General features: G+C 42.2%; 1 protein-coding gene across 3 annotated transcripts; it reads right to left on the bottom strand.

Annotated features, from left to right (window-relative positions):
• Window positions 1-106: 106 nt before the first annotated feature.
• Window positions 107-20,853, bottom strand: LOC131702083 (peptidyl-prolyl cis-trans isomerase FKBP5-like). 3 transcript variants are annotated; one of them, XM_059003822.1, is made up of 11 exons: window positions 20,672-20,853; window positions 9,365-9,502; window positions 7,890-8,034; window positions 7,586-7,728; window positions 6,101-6,215; window positions 5,003-5,159; window positions 4,604-4,694; window positions 4,236-4,319; window positions 2,517-2,702; window positions 1,885-2,124; window positions 107-1,175 (listed from the first exon to the last, which is right to left on the bottom strand). In XM_059003822.1, the coding sequence occupies exons 2-11, from the start codon at window positions 9,467-9,469 to the stop codon at window positions 1,080-1,082; spliced, it is 1,362 nt and encodes a 453-aa protein (XP_058859805.1). In that variant the 5' UTR covers window positions 9,470-9,502; window positions 20,672-20,853; the 3' UTR covers window positions 107-1,079. The 3 variants fall into 3 exon arrangements, with proteins under 3 accessions (XP_058859805.1, XP_058859806.1, XP_058859807.1); XM_059003823.1 differs by lacking the exon at window positions 20,672-20,853 and adding an exon at window positions 11,178-11,309; XM_059003824.1 differs by lacking the exon at window positions 20,672-20,853 and adding an exon at window positions 11,182-11,303.
• Window positions 20,854-21,417: the final 564 nt, after the last annotated feature.

Below are 21,417 nucleotides of genomic sequence, written 5' to 3'. Positions count from 1 at the left end.
TGCCCTCTAGTGAGTGACTAACTGAAGTTCACACTTAACCTTTGCAGCATTGATGTTATTTCAATTGAATCAAAAAAAAAAAAAAATAACGTATCAAACCCATACAAACGCTTAGTATGTTAATTTATAATTAATAACACTGCTTACATCTAACCTTGAAACATTAAAAACTCAAGTGAGCACTAACACTCTAGTGAGCGCTAACACTCAAGTGCTGTTTCTGAAGCACTTGTTGTTTTGTTTGTTTTTTTGGGACCTGGAGGTGATGTATGTTGTACTCTTTTGGAATGAGTTATAATAATAATAATAATAATGAAACAGTAAAACATTCAGTCAAGGTGCTCTGGAAGATTCCCAGGTGTACCAGTCTCTTCTGTGCTGCACTGTTTGGAGCGTCTCATCCATGATAAGTTGTGTATAGCCTAGTGGTGTGGGTGGAGGGCTGGGAGCTGGAGCAGTGGTTTGGAGTCCCAGCTCAGCCGCTGCCCCGCTGTGTGGGAGAGGTAGCCTCAGTAAAAGTGTCCTTGTTTTTTCTTGCCAGGTCTCATCTGACATTAGCACGTTTAACCATGCAGCCTGTTCCTCTGGGGCAGAATCGCTGGTGAGATTTAAACAGGATTCCCTCTCTGCCCTAGTGGTGTTAGGAGAGGCTTCTCTCCCGGACTGTGTGATGCTTTATTAATGGGAACAGCAGGAGAGTCTGTTGCACACCTGCATCTTCATTCTGATCAAGTGTCTTTCTGGATATTGGAATATAAAAAAAAAAAGTCTGGACCGTTTTTTTTGTTTTTTGTTTTTTTTCCAGCAGTTGTACTTAAGTATCAGTAAATAACTTGAAATGCTTTACCTAACAACAATAATAATAATAACAATAATAATAACAGTACTAATTCTTATTACACTATTAACAATAGTAAGAATAGAAGGAGTTGCTGAGCTCTCTGGGGCTGATGAAGCGAGCCTGTATTTAGGAATGCTGTCAGTGCCATGAGGTTTCAGAGGGGGGGTGTGTGTGTGCGTCTGCGGCACCCCCTCTCCCCCTCGCGAGTGGACCTGGGATACTCTCCTCTCTGCCAGGCTCACAGGTGCTCTCTGCTTCTCCGCCGGTGCTTGGCAGGGGGGTTGATCCTCTCCTCTTTGGTGCTGTCGTCTCTGGGAAGTTTCGTTTTCCTCACCTGTAAAACCCACGAGACACTGTGAGGGGACGCGTCTCTGTGTGCCACACTGGAAACACATTCCCCTTTACCTGCTGCATGCCCTCTTCAGTACAGTGAGTCTGCATGATTCAGCTTCTTCTAAGCTTTACTATTGAATTCTGATTGAGCATGTGTGTGAGGTATGGATGACAGCAAGCATTATTTCATGAACAGATATTAAAACAACCAAAACAGAGTCAATTCTATACAAATCCAAATGGGGAGATGTACAGCTGTAGCAACGTGCTTCAGAATCCAGGACTGGAGAAAACACGTACACTCTTTCTTTCTTTAGCCAAGCCCATTTCCCTTACATCATCCAGGATGAAGTGTACAGAGAGAAAAACACCATGCAGTGAGCCAGAGTGACCACCGGGGGGCACTGAAGACCTTTAGTGATTCTTTTTTCCTCTTTTTAAGGTGTAATTACAGTAAGTAGAAAATAATGGGAATTTCATATTTTATACTCAAAAGACCTCAATATATTTCACTAAACTCCAGTGTACAGCCACTTTTAAACTAAGAATCCCAGTGCACTTAAAAGGAATTAGTTACACCGGGGGATAGACAACAGAGTAACGTGGGATTCTCTGCTTTCAAAAAACAAACTAGCATTTCCTTTCATAGTGAAAGCTGTGCATGTCCCCTGGACAGCGTGCTTTATTTCCCCTGGTGTGTGTGTGCTGACCTTGGCGTCGCGCTCTGCGAACTTCTGGAACATGTTTGCGTAGGTCCTCTTGTCCATCTCGTGGTGCTCACGGATCTTGCGCTTGCAGACGCTGATCTGCGTTCGCGCTGCTCGGTTCTTGGGGTTCACCTCCAGTACCCTCCCGAAGTCCCGCAGCGCCAGGCTGAACTCGTTCTTCAGCAGCCGCGCCTCACCCCGCCGGTACAGAGCCTTCTCATTGGAGCTGTCCAGCTCAATCACCTGGAGGGGAGACACAGGGGCAGAGCTCAGAGCTGCTTTCTGACAATCCACATTGACTCTTATTATAAGCATGCCTGAAATATCAAAACTTCTTTTCTCTATGATCTCTTGTATCTTTGTCTTTTTGTTGTCGTGATTTGATAGACAACGTGCCACATGAATAACAAACCCTATTACACACCATGTTGTCCGGCACATGATCCGGTCAGCTGGGACAGAATCTCGGATGGGATCACTATTACACACCATGTTGTCCCGATGTGATGTTTGAATTCTGTCCTGTAATCCTGTGCACATCTCTTTTTTTTGTTATCCGGTGGTGTATTGTTTCCCAATCCCCCTGCACACATGCACACAGAGCACTGAAAGCAGGCAGCTAGGCTGCGGCGCACCTTGTCGCAGCTCTCCACGGCGTGTGTGTACTCCCGCAGCCGCAGGTGGCACATGGCCAGGTTGAGCTGTGTCACCAGGATCAGGTCGTGCACGGCTCTCTGCTTCTCCTCCACCAGCCCGCACTCCATCTCTAACCACGCCACGATCTTCTGGTACTGGAGCATCGCCTGCACGTAGCGGCCCGCCTGCCAGCAAGGAGAGACACAGGACAGGGTTAGTACAGACAGGTCCCTGCACAGCTGAAAACACCGCTCCAGGATTGATAAGGAGAGACTCGGGACAGGGTTAGTACAGACAGGTCCCTGCAGAGCTGAAAACACCGCTCCAGGATTGATAAGGAGAGACACGGGACAGGGTTAGTACAGACAGGTCCCTGCAGAGCTGAAAACACCACTACAGGATTGATAAGGAGAGACACGGGACAGGGTTAGTACAGACAGGTCCCTGCAGAGCTGAAAACACCACTACAGGATTGATAAGAAGAGACACAGGACAGGGTTAGTATAGACAGGTCCCTGCAGAGCTGAAAACACCACTACAGGATTGATAAGGAGAGACACGGGACAGGGTTAGTACAGACAGGTCCCTGCAGAGCTGAAAACACCGCTCCAGGATTGATAAGATGAGACACGGGACAGGGTTAGGACAGACAGGTCCCTGCAGAGCTGAAAAATTTTCCAATCAGGTTTTAAATACGAAACATCAACGAATAGGAGTGCTTCTTGTTTCTAAACCAATTGACCGCTCTGTGAAAACAGCCAGCAGGTCTACAGGTCAGTTCTGAGCAGAATCTGTTTTCTCAAGCCCCCGCATTCAGTCGAGGTGCATTATCATCGCTCTCCAAGGTTAGATACTCAGTGTTGTCTGCCAGCCCGTGATCCTGTCATTAGCTCAACAGCAGTGAATACAGCACTGCCCACTCTTTCCAGGAATTTCAGTACGCTGTGTCATTTCCACACAGGGTACATATTCAATTAAAGCAGAGAGGACACACTGTCTTCCAGCTCACTGCTTAGTGTTGCCTCAGCTGGTACTGAGTGTACTTTTAAACACACTTTAGCCTGAACAACAGCTCCATCATACAATTCTATCTCTCTTGTGGGAGCGGGCAAACCTCGACATGGCTGAGGCTGGCTTTGCAAACGTGTGACAATGTGAGTGTGCATACACACAGTGCAGCTGGAGGAGTGCTCCTGCTGCCCTGGTAGAGCACAGTGCTGGGGCACGAAACACCAGCCATCCTGCTTAACAGCACAGCCCGGACGAGCGGACTGCTGCTTTCACAATGCCATGCTAGTGACAGCTAGTGGTCACATGCAGCAAACACAGATGCAACTTGCTTATTTCTTTCCCTTGAACTCAGTAATCTGAATGCATGTATTAATACTTGATCTTTGCATTGCACGTGTGTGCAGTATCTAATTCTCTTTCTGATTTGAATACAAATAATAAGAAATGAACGCAGCTTAGTTGCCACCCAGATATATTTTATTGTGCAACCTCTTTTGCTGTTGGGAGTGGAACAACCAAAACGGGAAAAAAAATCTAATCAAATCACATAAAACACTGGATCAGAAGTGCAAACCAAACCTGCTAGTGCTGCAGCTGTGATAGAGAATGACCATGTCTACTCATTGACCAATGGAAGCAAATACCTAGGGAACTAAGGGTAGGCATTAACACACAGAGATAAATAAAAGGATGAAACGCTGTCCAACCTTGAAATACTGCGTGCCTTTCTGCTTCACCCCCACAGCCTGCTCCAGCTTCTCCTCTATGCTCATCTCCCACGATTCCTTGGCCTGCACAAACCAAAACAAAGACAACAAGTGAGGCAGGGGCTGCTGCTGCGTGCCACTCTCCTATCCCAGGAAGGAAAGCCCTTCTACCACCCAGCATGGGTTGAGAAATAAAAACACCGCCCAGTTTTCCAGTGGTACGATTCTACAAGGTAGTTAGTACGTGATTTGAAACCCTCAAATCACATACAAAGGGACTTGTATTTTATTGTAAGCTCATTTCTGTGTTCTTCACGGTTTCAGAAATTCACACAACTGGTACATTAATCACTCGAATGGTTTCCTACCTTTTCAAAATCCTTCAGCGTCACTTGGTAGACGAGCTCAGCGTTTGGTTCAATGTGGAACTCCGGCTTCCCCTCATCCCCGAACCCATATCTACAAAGAAACACACAAACGAAACTGCCATCAGTACACCAGCATCGCTTCAAGGACATCGGTGTATTGGTTTGCATGCCGAATGCCTGGGACTGGACAACAGGAAAACACCAAACATAACAATTGCAAACGAGTGTTTGGCTACCATGGGCAGCTGGAACAGCATTCCCAAACACCTGCAAGGATTGCTTTTAAAGTGTTTTGGAGGAAACGTTGTCTCTAATTATTTCTAATTACTCCAACACAAACTAGGAGTGAGGTGTTTCCTATGTGCAGCCCCAGTCCGGTGCTGGGAGGGGGGCACTGACTGTGGTTTGAGGTAGATCAGGCAGCATTCTCCCTTCTGCATCTTCTCCATGGTTCTGTCCACTCCCAGGGGGATGCTGTGGTCCTCCCCCTCACCCACCACGAACTGGACGTCCCGTGAGTCGAACACACGCCCCCCGCTGCGCCCCTCCAGATGAACTGCGGGGAAAACAAACACACACACACTGCATGAAAACTGCTTGGAAACGTTGCTGAAAGCAAGTTACTCAACCAGGGTCTTTGTTTCAATTCCCATTCCCTTTCAATCAATTTCAATTCCTTTTACGACGTAGGCTTTATTGAGCAAACATATATACAGCTGGTCATGACCGGTCAACAGCACATGCAATGACACAATTACAACTGATTTAAAAAAGGAATTGGAATTGCATTATTCATTACACAAGACATTCTTTCCCATTGACACAGTCTGTATTCCATTACTGACCACTGCAGCGGAGTGTTCTGAATTTACTCAGATACGTGAAGAGGAAATGGAAGATGACAAACTGTGTACACAGACAGGACATGCAAATGACACAGACAGCACACAATGCAAACGATACAGAGAACACACAATGCAAACGATAGAGAACACACAATGCAAACGATACAGAGAACACACAATGCAAACGATACAGAGAACACACAATGCAAACGATACAGAGAACACACAATGCAAACGATACAGAGAACACACAATGCAAACGATACAGAGAACACACAATGCAAATGATACAGAGAACACACAATGCAAATGACATACAGAACACACAATGCAAATGATACAGAGAACACACAATAATAATAATACAGAGAACACACAATGCAAATGATACACAGAAATCAATGCAAATGATCCCCTGCAGTAGAGTGAATTTATATCACAGCAACAACGTGGAGGCCTGTATCCTCTAAGCCTATTCAACATGCCTTTATCTGCTGTCATGCACACCCCCCCCCTCTTTGAAAACCAGAGGGCTTTATCTCAAAACAGAATTTTCAAATGGCAATAGAACCAAGAAGAATGGATCGTTCCACTCTTCAGGAGAGGTGAGTGACAGAGGGAACTACCACCATGCTAAATAGGGGAGGCTTACCTTCCACAATGGCCCCTTCGTTGGGGTTTGAAAAGCCCTCCCCCTTCTGCTTTATTCTTCTAATAACACCCCCGTCTTCAGTCAGCTCTTCTCCCTTGAAGTTCAACAACTCGATCTGGGAACAAAAGAAGAGGCTTGTTTAAAGGCTTTTGCGTGGTTAACTCAAGTCTCCGCATACAGGAACACCTCCTAAGAGAACGCTTCGCCTTGTGGTGAAACAGATTTTTCCCGTTATAAATGCTCCACCTAAAGGAACAAGAACTTCGCTTAAAAGAACACCTTTTTGGCATCGATAGCGATTCGTTCACAACTGATACAGTACTGTTTTGTAACCTGATAACTCGTCATCATCAAACTTAAATTCAAATGGTTTATTTAATCTTTTCAAAAGTGACTTGTCATCGCGAGAGTCACTTGAGGCACACCGATTGATTTATTCAATCTTTCCCAAACCGTTGTCATTTATCATTGCCTGGTTGTGTATTCTGATTTCCACGAGTGCTCCTCATCGCTACAAAATGGCATGTAAACAAACGGCAAAACGCGCCGCTGTTTCTCTTGCTACAAAAAGTTGGAAATTGTTCGAGCTTCTGAAAAAAACCTGAATCAGACACAAGTCAGTGAGCAATTGGGTGTTTCCCGTTCTGGTGAGTTGCTTCACCATTCTGTTAAATGCGTTTGTGCATGTCTTGAATATTGCTCCTGTACAGATAGTCATAATTAATCTAGAGCTGCTGTTGCATTTTTTGAACGTGTGTAGGGGTGCTGTGTTAATTTAGTTTGGCAGTTAGTTTATTAATGTTAGTTTGTTACTTGATTATTACTTAAGGGATAACACAGGGTTGTGTTGCATTAACATATGGCTTATGTTAACGCAACACAACCCACAAGCCCTGGAGTGTGTTACCCCGCTTATAAAATGGACTGTTTGGATGCTGCACGCTGATTGGCTGCTGAGGGGTTTTTAGTATATTATTGTATTTATTGTTGGAAATGTTGAAAACCTCCAGTTTAACCGTGTCTGATGGACTGTTTTTTCTCCAAAGTGGAAGAATATACAATAAAATTGTTAGTTTTAAAAAAAAAATTTTTTAAAAAGTTTGTTTTTCTATGTATTATTGTGTCAGTTTTATAAGCAGGATAACACACTCCAGGGCTTGTGGGTTGTGTTGCATTAACGTATGGTTTTGTTGGTATGAAGGCACTTTGCTTCGTGCCTCCTACCCAACCACAACCACAGCCTTATGCAACACAAGCCACGCCCTGTCGTGTGTTATCCCTTACATAAACCACACAAATGGAACACTGTTGTGTTCCATGCACAGGATAATGGGATGTATTGGATTTCTTCTACATCACTTCTAATTATTATTATTATAATTATTCCAGTGCTAACACATGTCCAACGCAGACAGCAGTGAATTAGTAGAGTTTTGCACATGTGGAATTTGCTGTTCACTGCCGCTCTGCCCCTCACATGCCTACCTCGAAGATCAAGGTGGATTTGGGGGGGATCTTGGGGGGGCTCCCTGACACTCCGTAGGCGTACTCCGAATGGCACATCAGCTGGCACACCTCCCCTTTCTTCATGCTGGCGACCCCGATATCCCACGCCTTGATCACCTGCCCTGAGGAGTACAGAGGCGCGGTGAGCACTAGGCACAGGGGAGACCGGCGAGCAGCAGCGCCGCCCCCACTGAGCTTTCAATGGAATATCAATCAAGGGGGTCAATAACCCCAAACATGCCATGTTTACTGTGTGTGTTCCTGGGATAATGGTCTCTCTTACCTCTGCCAAGGTTGAAGGTGAAAGGCTCGTTGCGATCCCGGCTGGAGTCGAACTTCTTCCCGTTCAGCAGTTTCCCGGTGTAGTGGACAGAGACCCGGTCTCCAGTCATGGGGGACTCGGCTTCATCTCCGGGCCTCATTATCACCTGCACCAGCACACAAACACGAGCACATATCACACTGCTTCAGATTACTGTAGGCTGTACTGCTCAGCAAATGCAGAGCCCGATTTAAGTAAAGCAATTCCCCAAATTCTACTTCAAACTTGCCCTGTATTTGTTAATTAAACAGAACGCTGTGAACGCACATAGAGCACTGCTACGTTTATCTCACTTGATATTCATGGCATAACCACAGTGCTCAACGCATGACCAGAACTACCAACAGCAGTGTGACTTAAATAACATGCCATTTTAAATTCAGTCCAATATTACTTAAATTCCACAGTTCACTCTACATGGATGACACAAAGATAATGCTAATGTATGATGTGAGGCTCTTCTGTTCCGTACCACATCCTGGATCGTTATTGCTGTGTTCCCTGTTTGACAAGGTGGGCACTAATCCTTACACTAGCAGTGCACTAGAGCGGACATTTGGAAAAGAGCTTTGAAACAGACTTTAAAGTTCTAAGTGTAAAAGGTTGTCACGATGTTAGCAATGAAAAGAAAAATGACAGGTCCGTTATTTAAACAGTTGTAGATGTGGAACTCTAGATTCTACTTACTCTTTAACATCCCAGGTTATTTGGCATACAGTACGTGACTGGACTAATCCTATAGTCACAGAATCAGTGACGTCACTGCAATTTACTGAAACAAATCCCTATTCCGAGTCATTTTAAAATACAGGCTTAGCTTACAAATCAGCAAATAAGCAATCACTGTTCTTTGTGCGTTTTAAGGACAATGGCAATTTGCCCAGAGGCAAAACAGGCTGTCTGCCAGGAACCAAATGCGTATGCAGTTTGTCATTTTTTTTTCTTTCTATTCCACAAAAGCGGTTAACTCTTACCCTGCTGGATAGGTTTTCCCCTCCAATGGCATTCCTACTAAACTCTATACAGTCCACACCGTTACCCAAGTTTACCATGGTGAGTGTGAACGGTAGCATTACAGTTACATCACGCTTTTCCCATGCTTACACTATGAACTCACATGCCTCAGCACAGCCAGCTTTTTGTTTTTTCCATACTTCTCTGCGATTACATTGCTTGCTTCTACAGTATTTCACTGTGCTGTGATTTTATTTTACCACAGTGAACTTTTATAAGGGCAGTGTTATTTTCCTATGACTTTTTCCACAAAGGGAAGCCAAAGGTTATGATATTCAAACATAGACAGGTGCCAGAAGCTAAGAAAAAAACATGAAGCCCTTCCATGTTTGGCTTCTGAACTCTGTTTGCCAACAGGATTCGTGACACAGCTCCCGTCTCGCCGCACACTGCCCTGGCCGAGTGTCAGACAGCTCCACTACCTTGCACACGCCCTTGTCCTGCTTGGGAGAGAGGTCCACTCCCCACTCTGTCATCATGCTGTCAGGGGGCTGGGAGTCCATCTTCACAGCTTGGTCAGTGGACATTGTCCAATCAGTGTTAGCATTCCCAGCAAATACCTGCAAATGAACATGTATTCAGTGAATTAATCAAACAAAAAACAAAACGCCATCCAACTCCCTGCAAAGCAAACCCTGGGTCTTTGACAGTGAGGCTTATTATTTTTGTTTATTTGGTTTATTAGCAATAGTGAGGCTGCATACGTTGTCACCATTGTTGTTCTGTTGCACATGAACAAATACTGTGCTACAGTAGAATACTATAGTTACTAAGTACTAAGGAGACCTGGAATTGAAATTAACAGCATGAAAAGATCTGGGAGAATACCAGGGTAGCTTCACCAAGATCTCGTCTGTGATCTTCTGATGGTTTTGTGCTGCTGTTTTAGGAGCTAATCACCTTTAACCCAAATAACCCCCTACATGTCTCTACCACGCGCAGGAGCTATATATAGGATGCTTCTTGGAAATACACTTTTCCACCTTGTGCCTGTCTGAGGAGTAAGAAAACAGCCCAGGCACTGCCTCCAGTCTGTCCTGTGATGAACTGCCATCTACTGAACCTTCCTCCAGCACAGAAGCTTTTACAATCCAGCTCCCAGCTTCTCCTCCTCCTGTTTTAAGAGAAGCCCGGTGCAGCAGAGCGAGAGTGGAAACCACACGCATTCCTCGCTGGCACACTCAGTGCTGCTGATCTCAGGAAAGCACAGTGTAGGTTACAACACTACTGGCACCCTGGGTGCACTAAGAACCCAGCGGGTATTCTTGCAACGTACGTGACCCACGAGGGGCTCTGCTTCCCTGGAGGGGCCCACTCAGCCACACTGCTTTGTGGCCCTATCCGGTCCTTCATGATGCAGTATAACCCAGGCTTCTAGGAAGAGGCCAGGTTTGCATGAGATATATTATAAAAAGCTTGTGGAGTGGATATCAGCTTGCATGTACAGCAGCCTTTACATTATTAACATGACGTCATTAAAGACTATACTTAGAGCACTGATGAGTCATCTCAGTCGTGTATCTGTACAATTGCTTAGTTGGACATGGTTAATTACTTTCTATACTTTTATAAAGGGAATACCATGTTTTAATGGCTCTTTGAAGTGTCACGGTATATTTTTAACTTCATAACTGTAAAAATATATAAACAAGCGAGGGTAACCAAAACCGTATTCGTGTTTTAAGGAACAGAATCGACTGGTTTATTAATTCAAATTGTAAGAATTGAATTTGCCTTGTTTTTTAGGTTGCACGTTTTAAGCATATATACTATAGTGGACAAGATTTGATCAAATGTTTCAACAATAAACATACTCTGAGGACACGGTCTTTTCAACCTGCCAGCAACTTGCTGAATGTAAATCTTACTTTGGCTCCAACTCAGTAATTTAAGTGGGTCTCATAACGCCTGACTGTAAATAACGGTTAACAAAATCCTATTCGGAATAAATATCACGCGCAATACAACATCTTTAATGTTCGGGCACTAACTCAGATACCAAGCGTGTACAGTAATCACGGAACAGGCGCACAGCACGATTTGAAAAAGGCTGACAATTTGTACTTTACCATTCTGAAAAACAAAGCCGTTGCACAATTCATGCAGTAATGGGTTGTTGTGTTCCTCAATAGCCAAAACAAGGCACACGTGTAAAACTGAATACAAATAATACTACATCTATAAATGTTGTAACTTTACAGTGTATACAATAATTATAAAAAAAAAAATCCATACCAACCACGAAGCGCGTTTTCAGTCTGTCTTCATCGGCGGTTTTTATATTATTTTTGTTATACGTCTTTATTTTCTAAAGCTGGTAGTACAGTGTCGTTAACTATACAACCCTATCAGAGCTCACAGAGGGAGGGGTCCCCGTGTTTTCATGCTAACCCTGATTCCGGGCTCGATTTCTTAATGGTCGTTTATTGGCTTTTGTTGCTGTCAGATATACATACACGCCCCTAATATTAAGCCCGCCTACTGTCAAAAGCTTCATTGAAGGGATTGCGAAATGATAACGGTAGATTCCCATAGGAAGACAGGAGTAAAATAATACGTTTATATTTACAAATGTGCCATTGCGAAATACTAGTTTGCCTAAACTACTGTGTACTGATAAAAAAATAAAATAAAATAAACCTTATCGTCATTGAAAATATTACTAGCCTATTATTATTATTATTATTATTATTATTATTATTATTATTATTATTATTGCTTCGTGGTCAATAACAGAAAACGGTGATATAACTACTGTTGCAACTATACCAAGAAAGGGGTGCAATTCTTTAATACTAACACAGCAAAATTGTTTATCAGTTTATGCTTCGTCTCATAACTTTAAAAGACTCTATCGCAGCGCATCATTAAAATCTAAACTTATGTCTATTCACATTGTCCATACTTGTTTACAATGCAAGTCGTTTTAGCATTGCCACGTAATAAAATACCGCATACTGTTACCGTGAAAACCCCGATCCAGGACTTCTATAACACCCACGGTACAAAGCAATCCCGTTAATGTGACGCTGGTATGAAATTCATAACTGCATGGTTGAAAGAACGCTTTGCCTCTGTGTCGACAATTCTATACACAGGACGGTCTGCAGCCCTTGTCCAACCACACACCCAAACAATTACGAAAATGACAAAATCACACATTAGCAACTACAGCCTAGCCGTACAAAAACATGACACTTCATTTTACTAAGAAAAGAAATCTCGCAGTAAAATCAAGTGTAATTAAATCCAAAATAACAACATACAATCAGTTAAAAAAGGAAAAGGGCCCTGAATAACTAAATAAATACAAATGTAACAGCCTACCCAGCAAACACTAACATTTTAAAACATTTTGAAAAGGTTGCAAAAATGATATAGCTAAAACATTTTCACATAACATTTTCAAGATGTTATTAAAACATTTTGCCACATTTTAAAAAAAGGTTGCAAAAATGTTACAGCCATTTTTACATAACACTTTCTAGATGTATACCCTATACGTTTGAAATCACAATAATTTAGCTAAACCAGTTACTTCAATTGTTACATATTAGTGTCATTGTTTTTTTTTTCGCTAAACAAAAACAGCAAACAGTGAATAAAAAAAGAAAACATATGAGTGTATAAATGTTTACCGGCAAATCGATAAACAGAAGAACCATATTGTTTTTCTTACTCTAGTCTTTCAACGCATAACGTCGTTCTGCGATAACGTCATACCTGGAAGCGTGAATACAAAAATAAACATAATGAAATACAAAATGTAACCAGCGTTGGGTTGTATTTTGGCAGGGTGGCTGGCTGCCTTGTTATTATTAACCATAATGTACACGCAGTTCTTTCCAAAGGGGCTGCAGTGACTGTAACTGGAAAATCCTGCTTTTCTAACAGCATTGTGTGCTGTACCTCACCCTCACCCACCCGCTCCGGGCTTGCCAAGTCAGCTCCTCCTGTATTCACAATGCCAGAGGCTGGCCGGGTTTCACATTCTGGACTTCAGACACTATTGTCCATCACAGCACTGTGGATTGTAATTTATTACACTCCACGTTTACAGGAGGGCAGCCAAGGCACTCTCAATTAGTGCCTAATTTCAAAACCATGTTGAGCACACAAAACAATGAATCATGAAATGCTAAGGGGGGCCTGTTGTTTTAACTTTTTAATTATCTTTCATTTGTTTTCCAGTTTAGAGCAATTTCACAGTAAGAAAGCGTTTCTCAAATATGCCCACCTGAACCCTCCCAGCAGACCCCCAGCCTTACCAAGATCCCTATGATGTGACACAAACACACATACAACAAGAGTAACAATAACAGTGAGGAAATGTATGAGGGAGACTGAGCACTAATACAGTGAGATTGCATAATGAATGAGGGGAGACTGAGCACTGATCCAGTGAGATTGCATAATGAATGAGGGAGACTGAGCACTGATCCAGTGAGATTGCATAATGAATGAGGGAGACTGAGCACTGATACAGTGAGATTGCATAATGAATGAGGGAGACTGAGCACTGATCCAGTGAGATTGCATAATGAATGAGGGAGACTGAGCACTGATCCAGTGAGATTGCATAATGAATGAGGGAGACTGAGCACTGATACAGTGAGATTGCATAATGAATGAGGGAGATTGAGCACTGATACAGTGAGATTGCATTATGAATAAGGGAGATTGAGCACTGATCCAGTGAGATTGCATAATGAATGAGGGAGACTGAGCACTGATCCAGTGAGATTGCATAATGAATGAGGGAGACTGAGCACTGATCCAGTGAGATTGCATAATGAATGAGGGAGACTGAGCACTGATCCAGTGAGATTGCATAATGAATGAGGGAGACTGAGCACTGATACAGTGAGATTGCATAATGAATGAGGGAGACTGAGCACTGATACAGTGAGATTGCATAATGAATGAGGGAGATTGAGCACTGATACAGTGAGATTGCATAATGAATGAGGGAGATTGAGCACTATACTAAAAGTATTGGTTGGTGGTCGTCTTAACGACCTAAAGTTTGTGCATATGAGACAAAACCAAAATGCTTGTGCGAACGTACATTTTAATTTAGGCGCACGTGTGCGACTAGAAATTTCAGCTGAATGTATAAAACAAATAAACAAAAAACTTCAGTCTGATCTAAACTATCATAGTTAAATCTTAATTTACTCTGGGAATGTAGTTTATTGGTGTCCACTGCCCACTGTTAATCACACATTAAAAACTACAAATCCCATACCCTGTCTATTTCACTGATTTATCAGTGCCATTGTCAAACCAACATGCGGAAAATAACAAATTATGTTTGTGTGATTGGAGAGATTTCAAAAGAAAACCGTGATGAGCAAAATTCATTCAATAAGCAATGAAGGTGTGTCAGAAGATGAAAGTGAACAGGGAACTTTGAGAAGGGCTGTGTTAGTTACAGCATGTTCACAGCTGTAAGTAGCAAAAGAACATACAAGTTCAACCAACAGTGGCTAAAAGATTTTCCCTGGCTTCAGTTTGACAATGTTAAAAAATGCCATGTTTTGCATGGTTTGTCAGGATGCAGGGGTATGATGGCAGACATAAGACTGCATTTTTAACAAGGAGCCGAAGTTCAAACATGAAAAAATATTATAACACAGTTCTTCAAAACGGCATGCAGTGTGCGGAGCGGCATACATCCAGAAACGCCAGCCAGACCATCTCGCTGCCATAAACAGGCAAGCAGCACATTCTGAGGAAGATGCAACCAGGCAGTTCAAAATCATTTAGTTGGAAAAAAAAAGTTGTCCATTATTTTATTAATTTTATTTTTTTGTGCCCCTAAATCTTTAAGTGCGCGCATACATTTTTTTAACTTAGGCGCACATGTGCCCCCAAAAAAGTTAGCGTAGAGCCCTGCCTACGCCAGAAAAACGCTGGTAAGTTTGTTATGTTTTTGTTGTTGTGGTTGTTTTGTTTAATTATTGCTATCTTAGGTACTGGACACTGGTATATTAAATCCCACTGATAATCATAGCTTACTGGTGGATCGCGGTGTTTGGTGTATTAGTCACCACTGAGCTAGCTGAATGTGAATTTTGTTTGGTTTTTGTGTCAGCAGGGCCTATCTAGCAGGCAGTCCTTCAACGCTGTGTAAGAGACACTCTTTGGCTTTGCCACAGAAACAGCAGAGCACCAGAAGGGGAGTAAATGGGCTACACAAACCAACAGAGCGAATGTCATTCCACAGGCTGTCACTGTGTGTGTCTCACCTCAAGCTTTGAACGATTTTATCTCCCAAACCATAATCTACACACTGTTGCTCCCACCTCCCATAAAACACAGCACTCTGTGCTACTGGTACCAACACGCACTTCATATGCTCTGAGATGGGTGTGTCTGGCAGACCAACTGTACAAAACATTAGTAATAACAATTAGAGAGGGGATCCCGAGTGGCGCATCCAGTAAAGGCGCTCCTCGCAGGATGTGCCCTATAGCCTGGAGATCGCTGGTTCGAATCTAGGCTATGTCACAGCTGACCGTGACCGAGGGTTCCTAGGGGGCGGCGCACAATTGGCTGAGCGCTGCCCGGGTAGGGAGGGCTTAGGTCGGCAGGGGAATCCACGGCTCACCGCGCATCAGCGACCCCTGTGGCCGATAGGGCGCCTGTGGCTCTGCAGCGGAGCCGCCAGATCTGTGTTGTCCTCCGGCACTATAGGTCTGGTAGCATTGCTGTGGATCTGCAGTGCGAAAAATGACGGCTTGGAAGCAGCACGTTTCGGAGGACGCGTGTTTCAGCCTCCGTTTCCTGAGTCGGCGGGGGGGTTGCGAGCGGTGAGCCGGGGATACAGATAATAATTGGGCATGCTAAATTGGAGTGAAAACCGGGGTAAAAAAAAAATAATAATTGGCGACGACTAAATTAAAAAAAAAAAAATAATAAAAATAAATAAAAATTAGAGAAGTACAACGATCAATTCAATAGCAAAGTTCAGGAGGTTTAGGGCAACTTCCCTTATATTACTCCTCAAAGCTGAGTGTACCATTTCCACAGCTGCTTACAAAGTGCAAGGCATCTAGTACAGCAATCCAACATGCTTTTTCATAGAGCACTTTCTCTGTTCAAAATTGACATCAAATATGTTCATTTAAGGGCTCCTCCGTACAGCAGCTGCAAACTTGAAAAGGTAAATGCTATCTCCATATGCTGCTTTTTTTTGTTTTAAAACCAAATATAATTCATAATCTAATTTTGATTAATAATCTGTTGTGGTGTGCAGGGTTGGCATAAAAAAAACAGGGGTACTCCAGGACCAGTTGAAAACCCATGTCCTATATTATAGATTTTCTCTTTTTTTTCTCGAGTTTTGCCCCTGTAAAATCTATTTTATTTTGAGTCCTGGCTCAAAGATTAATTTTGATTCAGAAATATTATTTGTTCAACATTTGTGGAACTTAGCCATGTTCTTTGGACAGTAAGTAAACCCCCTGCTTTGAAGAACAGTCTTCACTTTCCACTGAACACAAAAAGAAACAATGTGACAGCTGTGCTACCAAAGGCAAGGAATCTTTGCGATTCCTCCAGTAATCCAGAGGGCTTGAGTCTAAAGGCTTTCTCTTCTCAGCTGCATACACCTTCAACTCATTGTCTAATGCAGATCCTGCAAAGTCATCCTCATCTTGTGTGGTCCTGTCACAAAGTTGGGAGATGCTCTTCCACATGGACGTGCTCTCTGGGCTGGAACTGGTTCACATACAACAAACAAACCTTTTAGAATAGCTTCTTTTTGCTGACTGTTCAAGAGACGGCTTTTAAACCGCGGATCCAGGAATGTTGACATCTGAAAATGAAGGTCATTCTCGAGGCTTGATAACCTTGTTGAGATCTGCCTCAAAAGGTAGTCATTCATCTTCAATCCAGGTTCAGACTTCACTTCAATTTTGCCAAGTGCTTTCCAACCACTGTGGGCACAATGAGAGATGCTGTAGGATACTTTGCCCCAGAAAGAGTTGTGGTTGCTTCCTGAAACGGCTTCAGCATCTCACTCACTTCTTCCAGAAGCATCTTCTCCTCAGCAGCAGTTAGTGCTGGTCTCTTCCATTTCAAGGCTGCAATGGCTAACTGCTCTGCCTGTTGGATCACCTTTTCAATCACTGGCAAGCTTGAGTTTCATCTTGTAATGCAGTCTCTCAGAGTCTGTGCTGGTTCAGATCCAGGTTCAGCCAGGCACACCTTCGAATAGGCATTCCCAGCACTAGGTCACCTTTTAAAAAGTGTGGCATTGGATCGACATCTTTCAATCCATGCAGATATTTCCTCTAGGAACACTTTCTTTCCTTGCCTGTGAATAATAATCTCCTGCAGACAGAGGTGCAATGTATGAGCTAAACAAGGTGCCGTTTCAAGTTCGAAGCTGGCAGAACATACAGCATTGGCACCACTGTAGGTAACAACACATACGACTTGCTTTAAATCATAGGAGTCGAATATGTTGCACTGAGAATCCAATGTTCTCCCCAGTATGGGCTTCATCAGCAGGAACGCAGACAATGCATTCTGCAATCAAATTCCACTTCTGATTTTTGGTACAGGTCCACAGATCTAATGTAATGGCAACATGTGATGGAGAAATTGGTTCTTGCTTTAAAGTAGCTACGATGTCTGAGTATGACCCCGTTCACACTGGCAGGGCCCATATTTAGGTCTGCAACCCCGTTCACATTTGCGTTTTTAAGGTGCCTTTGCGCGTTCACATGCGTGGCTGAAAAGCAGGCCTAAAATGTGACGAACTGGGCCTGCCTTAAATCACAAGTGTGAACGGAGTCTGTGTATTGCTCAACAGTCTTCCTGAAACTCTTTCTTGATATCTTTCTTGAGTATCAAATATTCAGGATATTTGATACTTAGACTTTGGTTAAAAATATTATAGTTATTGCTCAAAATTTTTGTACATTTTAGAAAATGAAACTACCGTAGATTTTAAATAAAATGTTATGATGAACAAATTATTCAATACCTTAATAGTCTAATTACAATGCCAAGTTGTCAAACCTAATTGCCTTTAATATATTTTAAAGTAACCTAAAAACTGATATTTTAAAAGGGTCTTAAGTATATAAGTAAAAATAAACAACTGAAAATAAACGTAGCTGTTAAAAAAGAGCCAGGAAATATTGTTTCTGAACAACTAGTTGATAATGCGTGGGAACATGTAGTATAATGTTAAATTCTTTCAGTAATCTTTTGAAAATAACTGTGTTCTAATAATACTGATTAATTATAGAAACTTTAGTTCTCTAAAAAAAACAAATGCATTTTACTTTTTGAATAAAGTGCTTTTATTTATGTAAAATTAAACTATTTACACAAATACAGCAATATTTGAGCATTTTCATTTTAATACAATGTATTATGTATTAAGTAAGGAGTATGTTTTATGTACAGTTGTTTTACTGGTTTTAATAAAGCATAATATTTTATTACAAAAATACAATTCATAAGAACCGGTGTTTTATATTTTTAAGACTTCTTACATAATGTGTAAGTAACACTACAACGATGTGTGTTTTTTTAAGAAAGATAATTAAATTGCAGATTCCAAAAAATTCTGAATTTTATTTTGTCATCATTTTTGTTATTCAATGAATAATCGTCTAGACCCTGTGCATATGTGTCTATGTGAACTGATATCTGATACCGTATGCAGCAGTAATGTACATGTATTCCTTATTAACTATGGATTTTATCACTAAGCAAAACATATTTCTAAAAAACAAAGTGCTCTTTAAGGAAATCAAGTGAATTGATTCACTTACCGGAACGCTGGTGATTTGACAGTCCTAAATGGATGAAGATCAAGACCAATCCACTCCAGTATTTCATTGTCAACATTGTGTTGTTTCTCTGATGTCATTTTGGAACTTCCAGATGGCATTCCAAAAAAAATCTTTGCGCTGCCGTTGCTGTTTTTTCTTTCTTTCTTGCTCCTGAAGTATTTTGCTGTAAACACTTGAGTGATGTCTTTCCAGGTGTGTTTTCTGGTTGAATGCTTTGTCATCCAAAACAACTGGCAGCATCTTTATAATATTCCTCAGTTGTCTCTTCCTGCAGCTCAGCCATGTTGTTATTTGAGAGTGCTGAAATGGTACCCATGCAAAATCTTATGCTTCAGCAGCTGTGGCCTAATCGGAGTGTCTCCAACAGTGGAAAAACAAGCTTCTTCAGGTTATCAGAAACAAGTAAGGGGATCACGAGACCCTGGGGTCAAGAAAAGGTTAGATGACGTTGTATTTGATTGGCTCTATCTGGTAGAGGAATGTATGCAGGTATACATTAGAGAGGAATAGGCACTGAGAATTCTTTTTTTTAAATAGCATTTGAGTGCATATTCATGTATTTGTGTACATTTCAGTATTGAAGTTACCAGGTAAAAATGTACTAGCGAAAGTGAAAGCTATATACTTCAGAAGGCATGCACTAGATCGAGAAGAACAGAGATTGTCTTTCATCAAGCAGAAAAAGGTATACATAAGCGAATATTGTATTTTTAAAGGATACTAACATCCAATCAATCAATGTGATTGATTGATACGAACATTGACATCCTTACCGGGAATAAAGGCCCGTATTGACCAATCGGGTTTCAGGAAATCCCCTATCCATATTGTAATTGCATTCGCTGGCAAAACCAAAAATCATGACCTAGTAGAGCAGAATCTATTTTACAGCACAATTGCATTTGATCCTTTAAATAGATTTCCTTCCCGATTAAATCTATAACATGGTTAAAATATGTAATTGAATTGAGGCGTCATTAAGGCTACGGCGCTGCTTGTCAGAGAACGTAGTACAATTGAAACTGTAGTCGCATGAATTCAGAAGATAGTAAGTGAAGTAATGCATCTTTTTCAAGCCGAAAGGATTTCCTTATGCAAGAGGGTTATTTTTTAGTTTTTTTGTGAAAGCCAGCTTTTCCAACAACTATTTACACTGTATTTCCCTTGTGTATTATTGCAGTGTAAATAGAACATTAAAGTAATTATGAAATTACATTTGGGGAGTTTGTGTGCATTCTACTGTATATAGATATTTATTGTATTAATTAACATGTTTAAACGTATTGTGTCAAGAAGGTTTATTATGTAAAATGTCAAAAGTAGGAGAATGTGGAGCAGCTCCCGGCTCCAGGCTCCGGAGTGCTCCAGTGAACCTAGCTCCACTTCCAGCTCCGTTACGGCTCCGGAGCACAGCTCAGAAAACGGGACAGCTCTGCTCCGGCTCCGGGCCTCGAAGCTGGCTCCGGGTTCCAGAGCCAGAGCACAGTGTGTAATCTATTGTGCACAGTCAGCTGTGACGGTGCGCCCCCTGCCGGCGCTGCACATATTGACATACACAATTTATTTTATTTACAAATGCTTTTTCCTTCAGATTTCTAGGAAGGTAATTTCGCTGTTGTGCGGACAACAAGGCACACGTTTGGAACATGACAACACAGGGCACTGTTGCCTGATGCTGGTGCAAAAATGCCATCTGATCCCCGTTCATTGAAAACATTAAATCATTTCATCAAGAGAATCCCACAAAACACTGCTTGTAATAGAAAAAAAACTCACAATAAAAATCATCAAATCAAGCAAATATCCTGAAACTGATTTAAAAAAAAACAACCCCCCCCCCCCCAAAAAAACATAGAAATTGTACTACCACGCACACAAGACAAGCAAACATAAAACCACTGCTAGACTTACTGTTTTGTGTTGTTGTTGCTGTTTGTTCGTCTTGTTTTTTTTTTTTTTCTAAAATGCGTCTCACGTTCAGCACTCTAATATGCTTCCTGAAGCAGCAGGCTCTGTTTCATTCACAGCTACTCGTACTCACGTTTTGAGCACCAGCCAGCTTATAGCCTTGCATACTCTCAAACACTGACTGACTGAGCGACTCGCACGGGAGGGGGGGCCTTGGAGGGAGGGAGGGAGTTAAAAGCAGAAACGAGGGCAAAGATTGGAACGCAGCCACGCAGTAACACAATGTACAGGCTGTACTGTACTGAGGCTGCCCCGCGACTGGAACACAATGTTCTAGCACTCGCTGTGACCTCATAACGCCTCACGTGCCACAGCTCTGCAGAGCTGCAAATGCGATGCTGCAGTTCACACTACAGCTGAGTGGAGCGCAAATGTAATGCGTATTATATAGGTACAATGATATAGTATCGTAAGTGTACAGATACAAAACGAGTGTGTGTGTGTGTGTGTGTGTGTGTGTGTGTGTGTGTGTGTGTGTGTGTGTGTGTGTGTAACGGCTTCCACCTTCTCCAGATAGCATGGTAGAAATTATGTATTGTTCTACCATGAAGGCGGAATCCGAATACTATAACTAATTAATATGGTGTGATTGAGTTTTCATTCTGCATGTATTAGTGCAGTGTAGTTACTACTGAACTGTATGCGCTATGCAAGTGTAGTCACCACAATAACGGCATGCCCATGTTTTT

The sequence above is a fragment of the Acipenser ruthenus genome, chromosome 29, assembly GCF_902713425.1.
Source record: "Acipenser ruthenus chromosome 29, fAciRut3.2 maternal haplotype, whole genome shotgun sequence".
Classification (NCBI taxonomy): Eukaryota; Metazoa; Chordata; class Actinopteri; order Acipenseriformes; family Acipenseridae; genus Acipenser; species Acipenser ruthenus.
The sequence above is the reverse complement of the archived record's forward strand: the minus strand, read 5'-3'. Positions and strand labels throughout refer to the sequence as shown.

Bases quoted from the DNA above. Each gene is read 5' to 3' on its own strand.
- LOC131702083 (XM_059003822.1), bottom strand. From the start codon at position 9,469: ATGTCCACTGACCAAGCTGTGAAGATGGACTCCCAGCCCCCTGACAGC. The intron at 7,729-7,889 runs GTAAGAGAGACC...TGTACTCCTCAG, and splicing joins CACCTTCAACCTTGGCAGAG to GGCAGGTGATCAAGGCGTGG. The intron at 2,125-2,516 runs GTGCGCCGCAGC...TCTCCCCTCCAG, and splicing joins CCGTGGAGAGCTGCGACAAG to GTGATTGAGCTGGACAGCTC.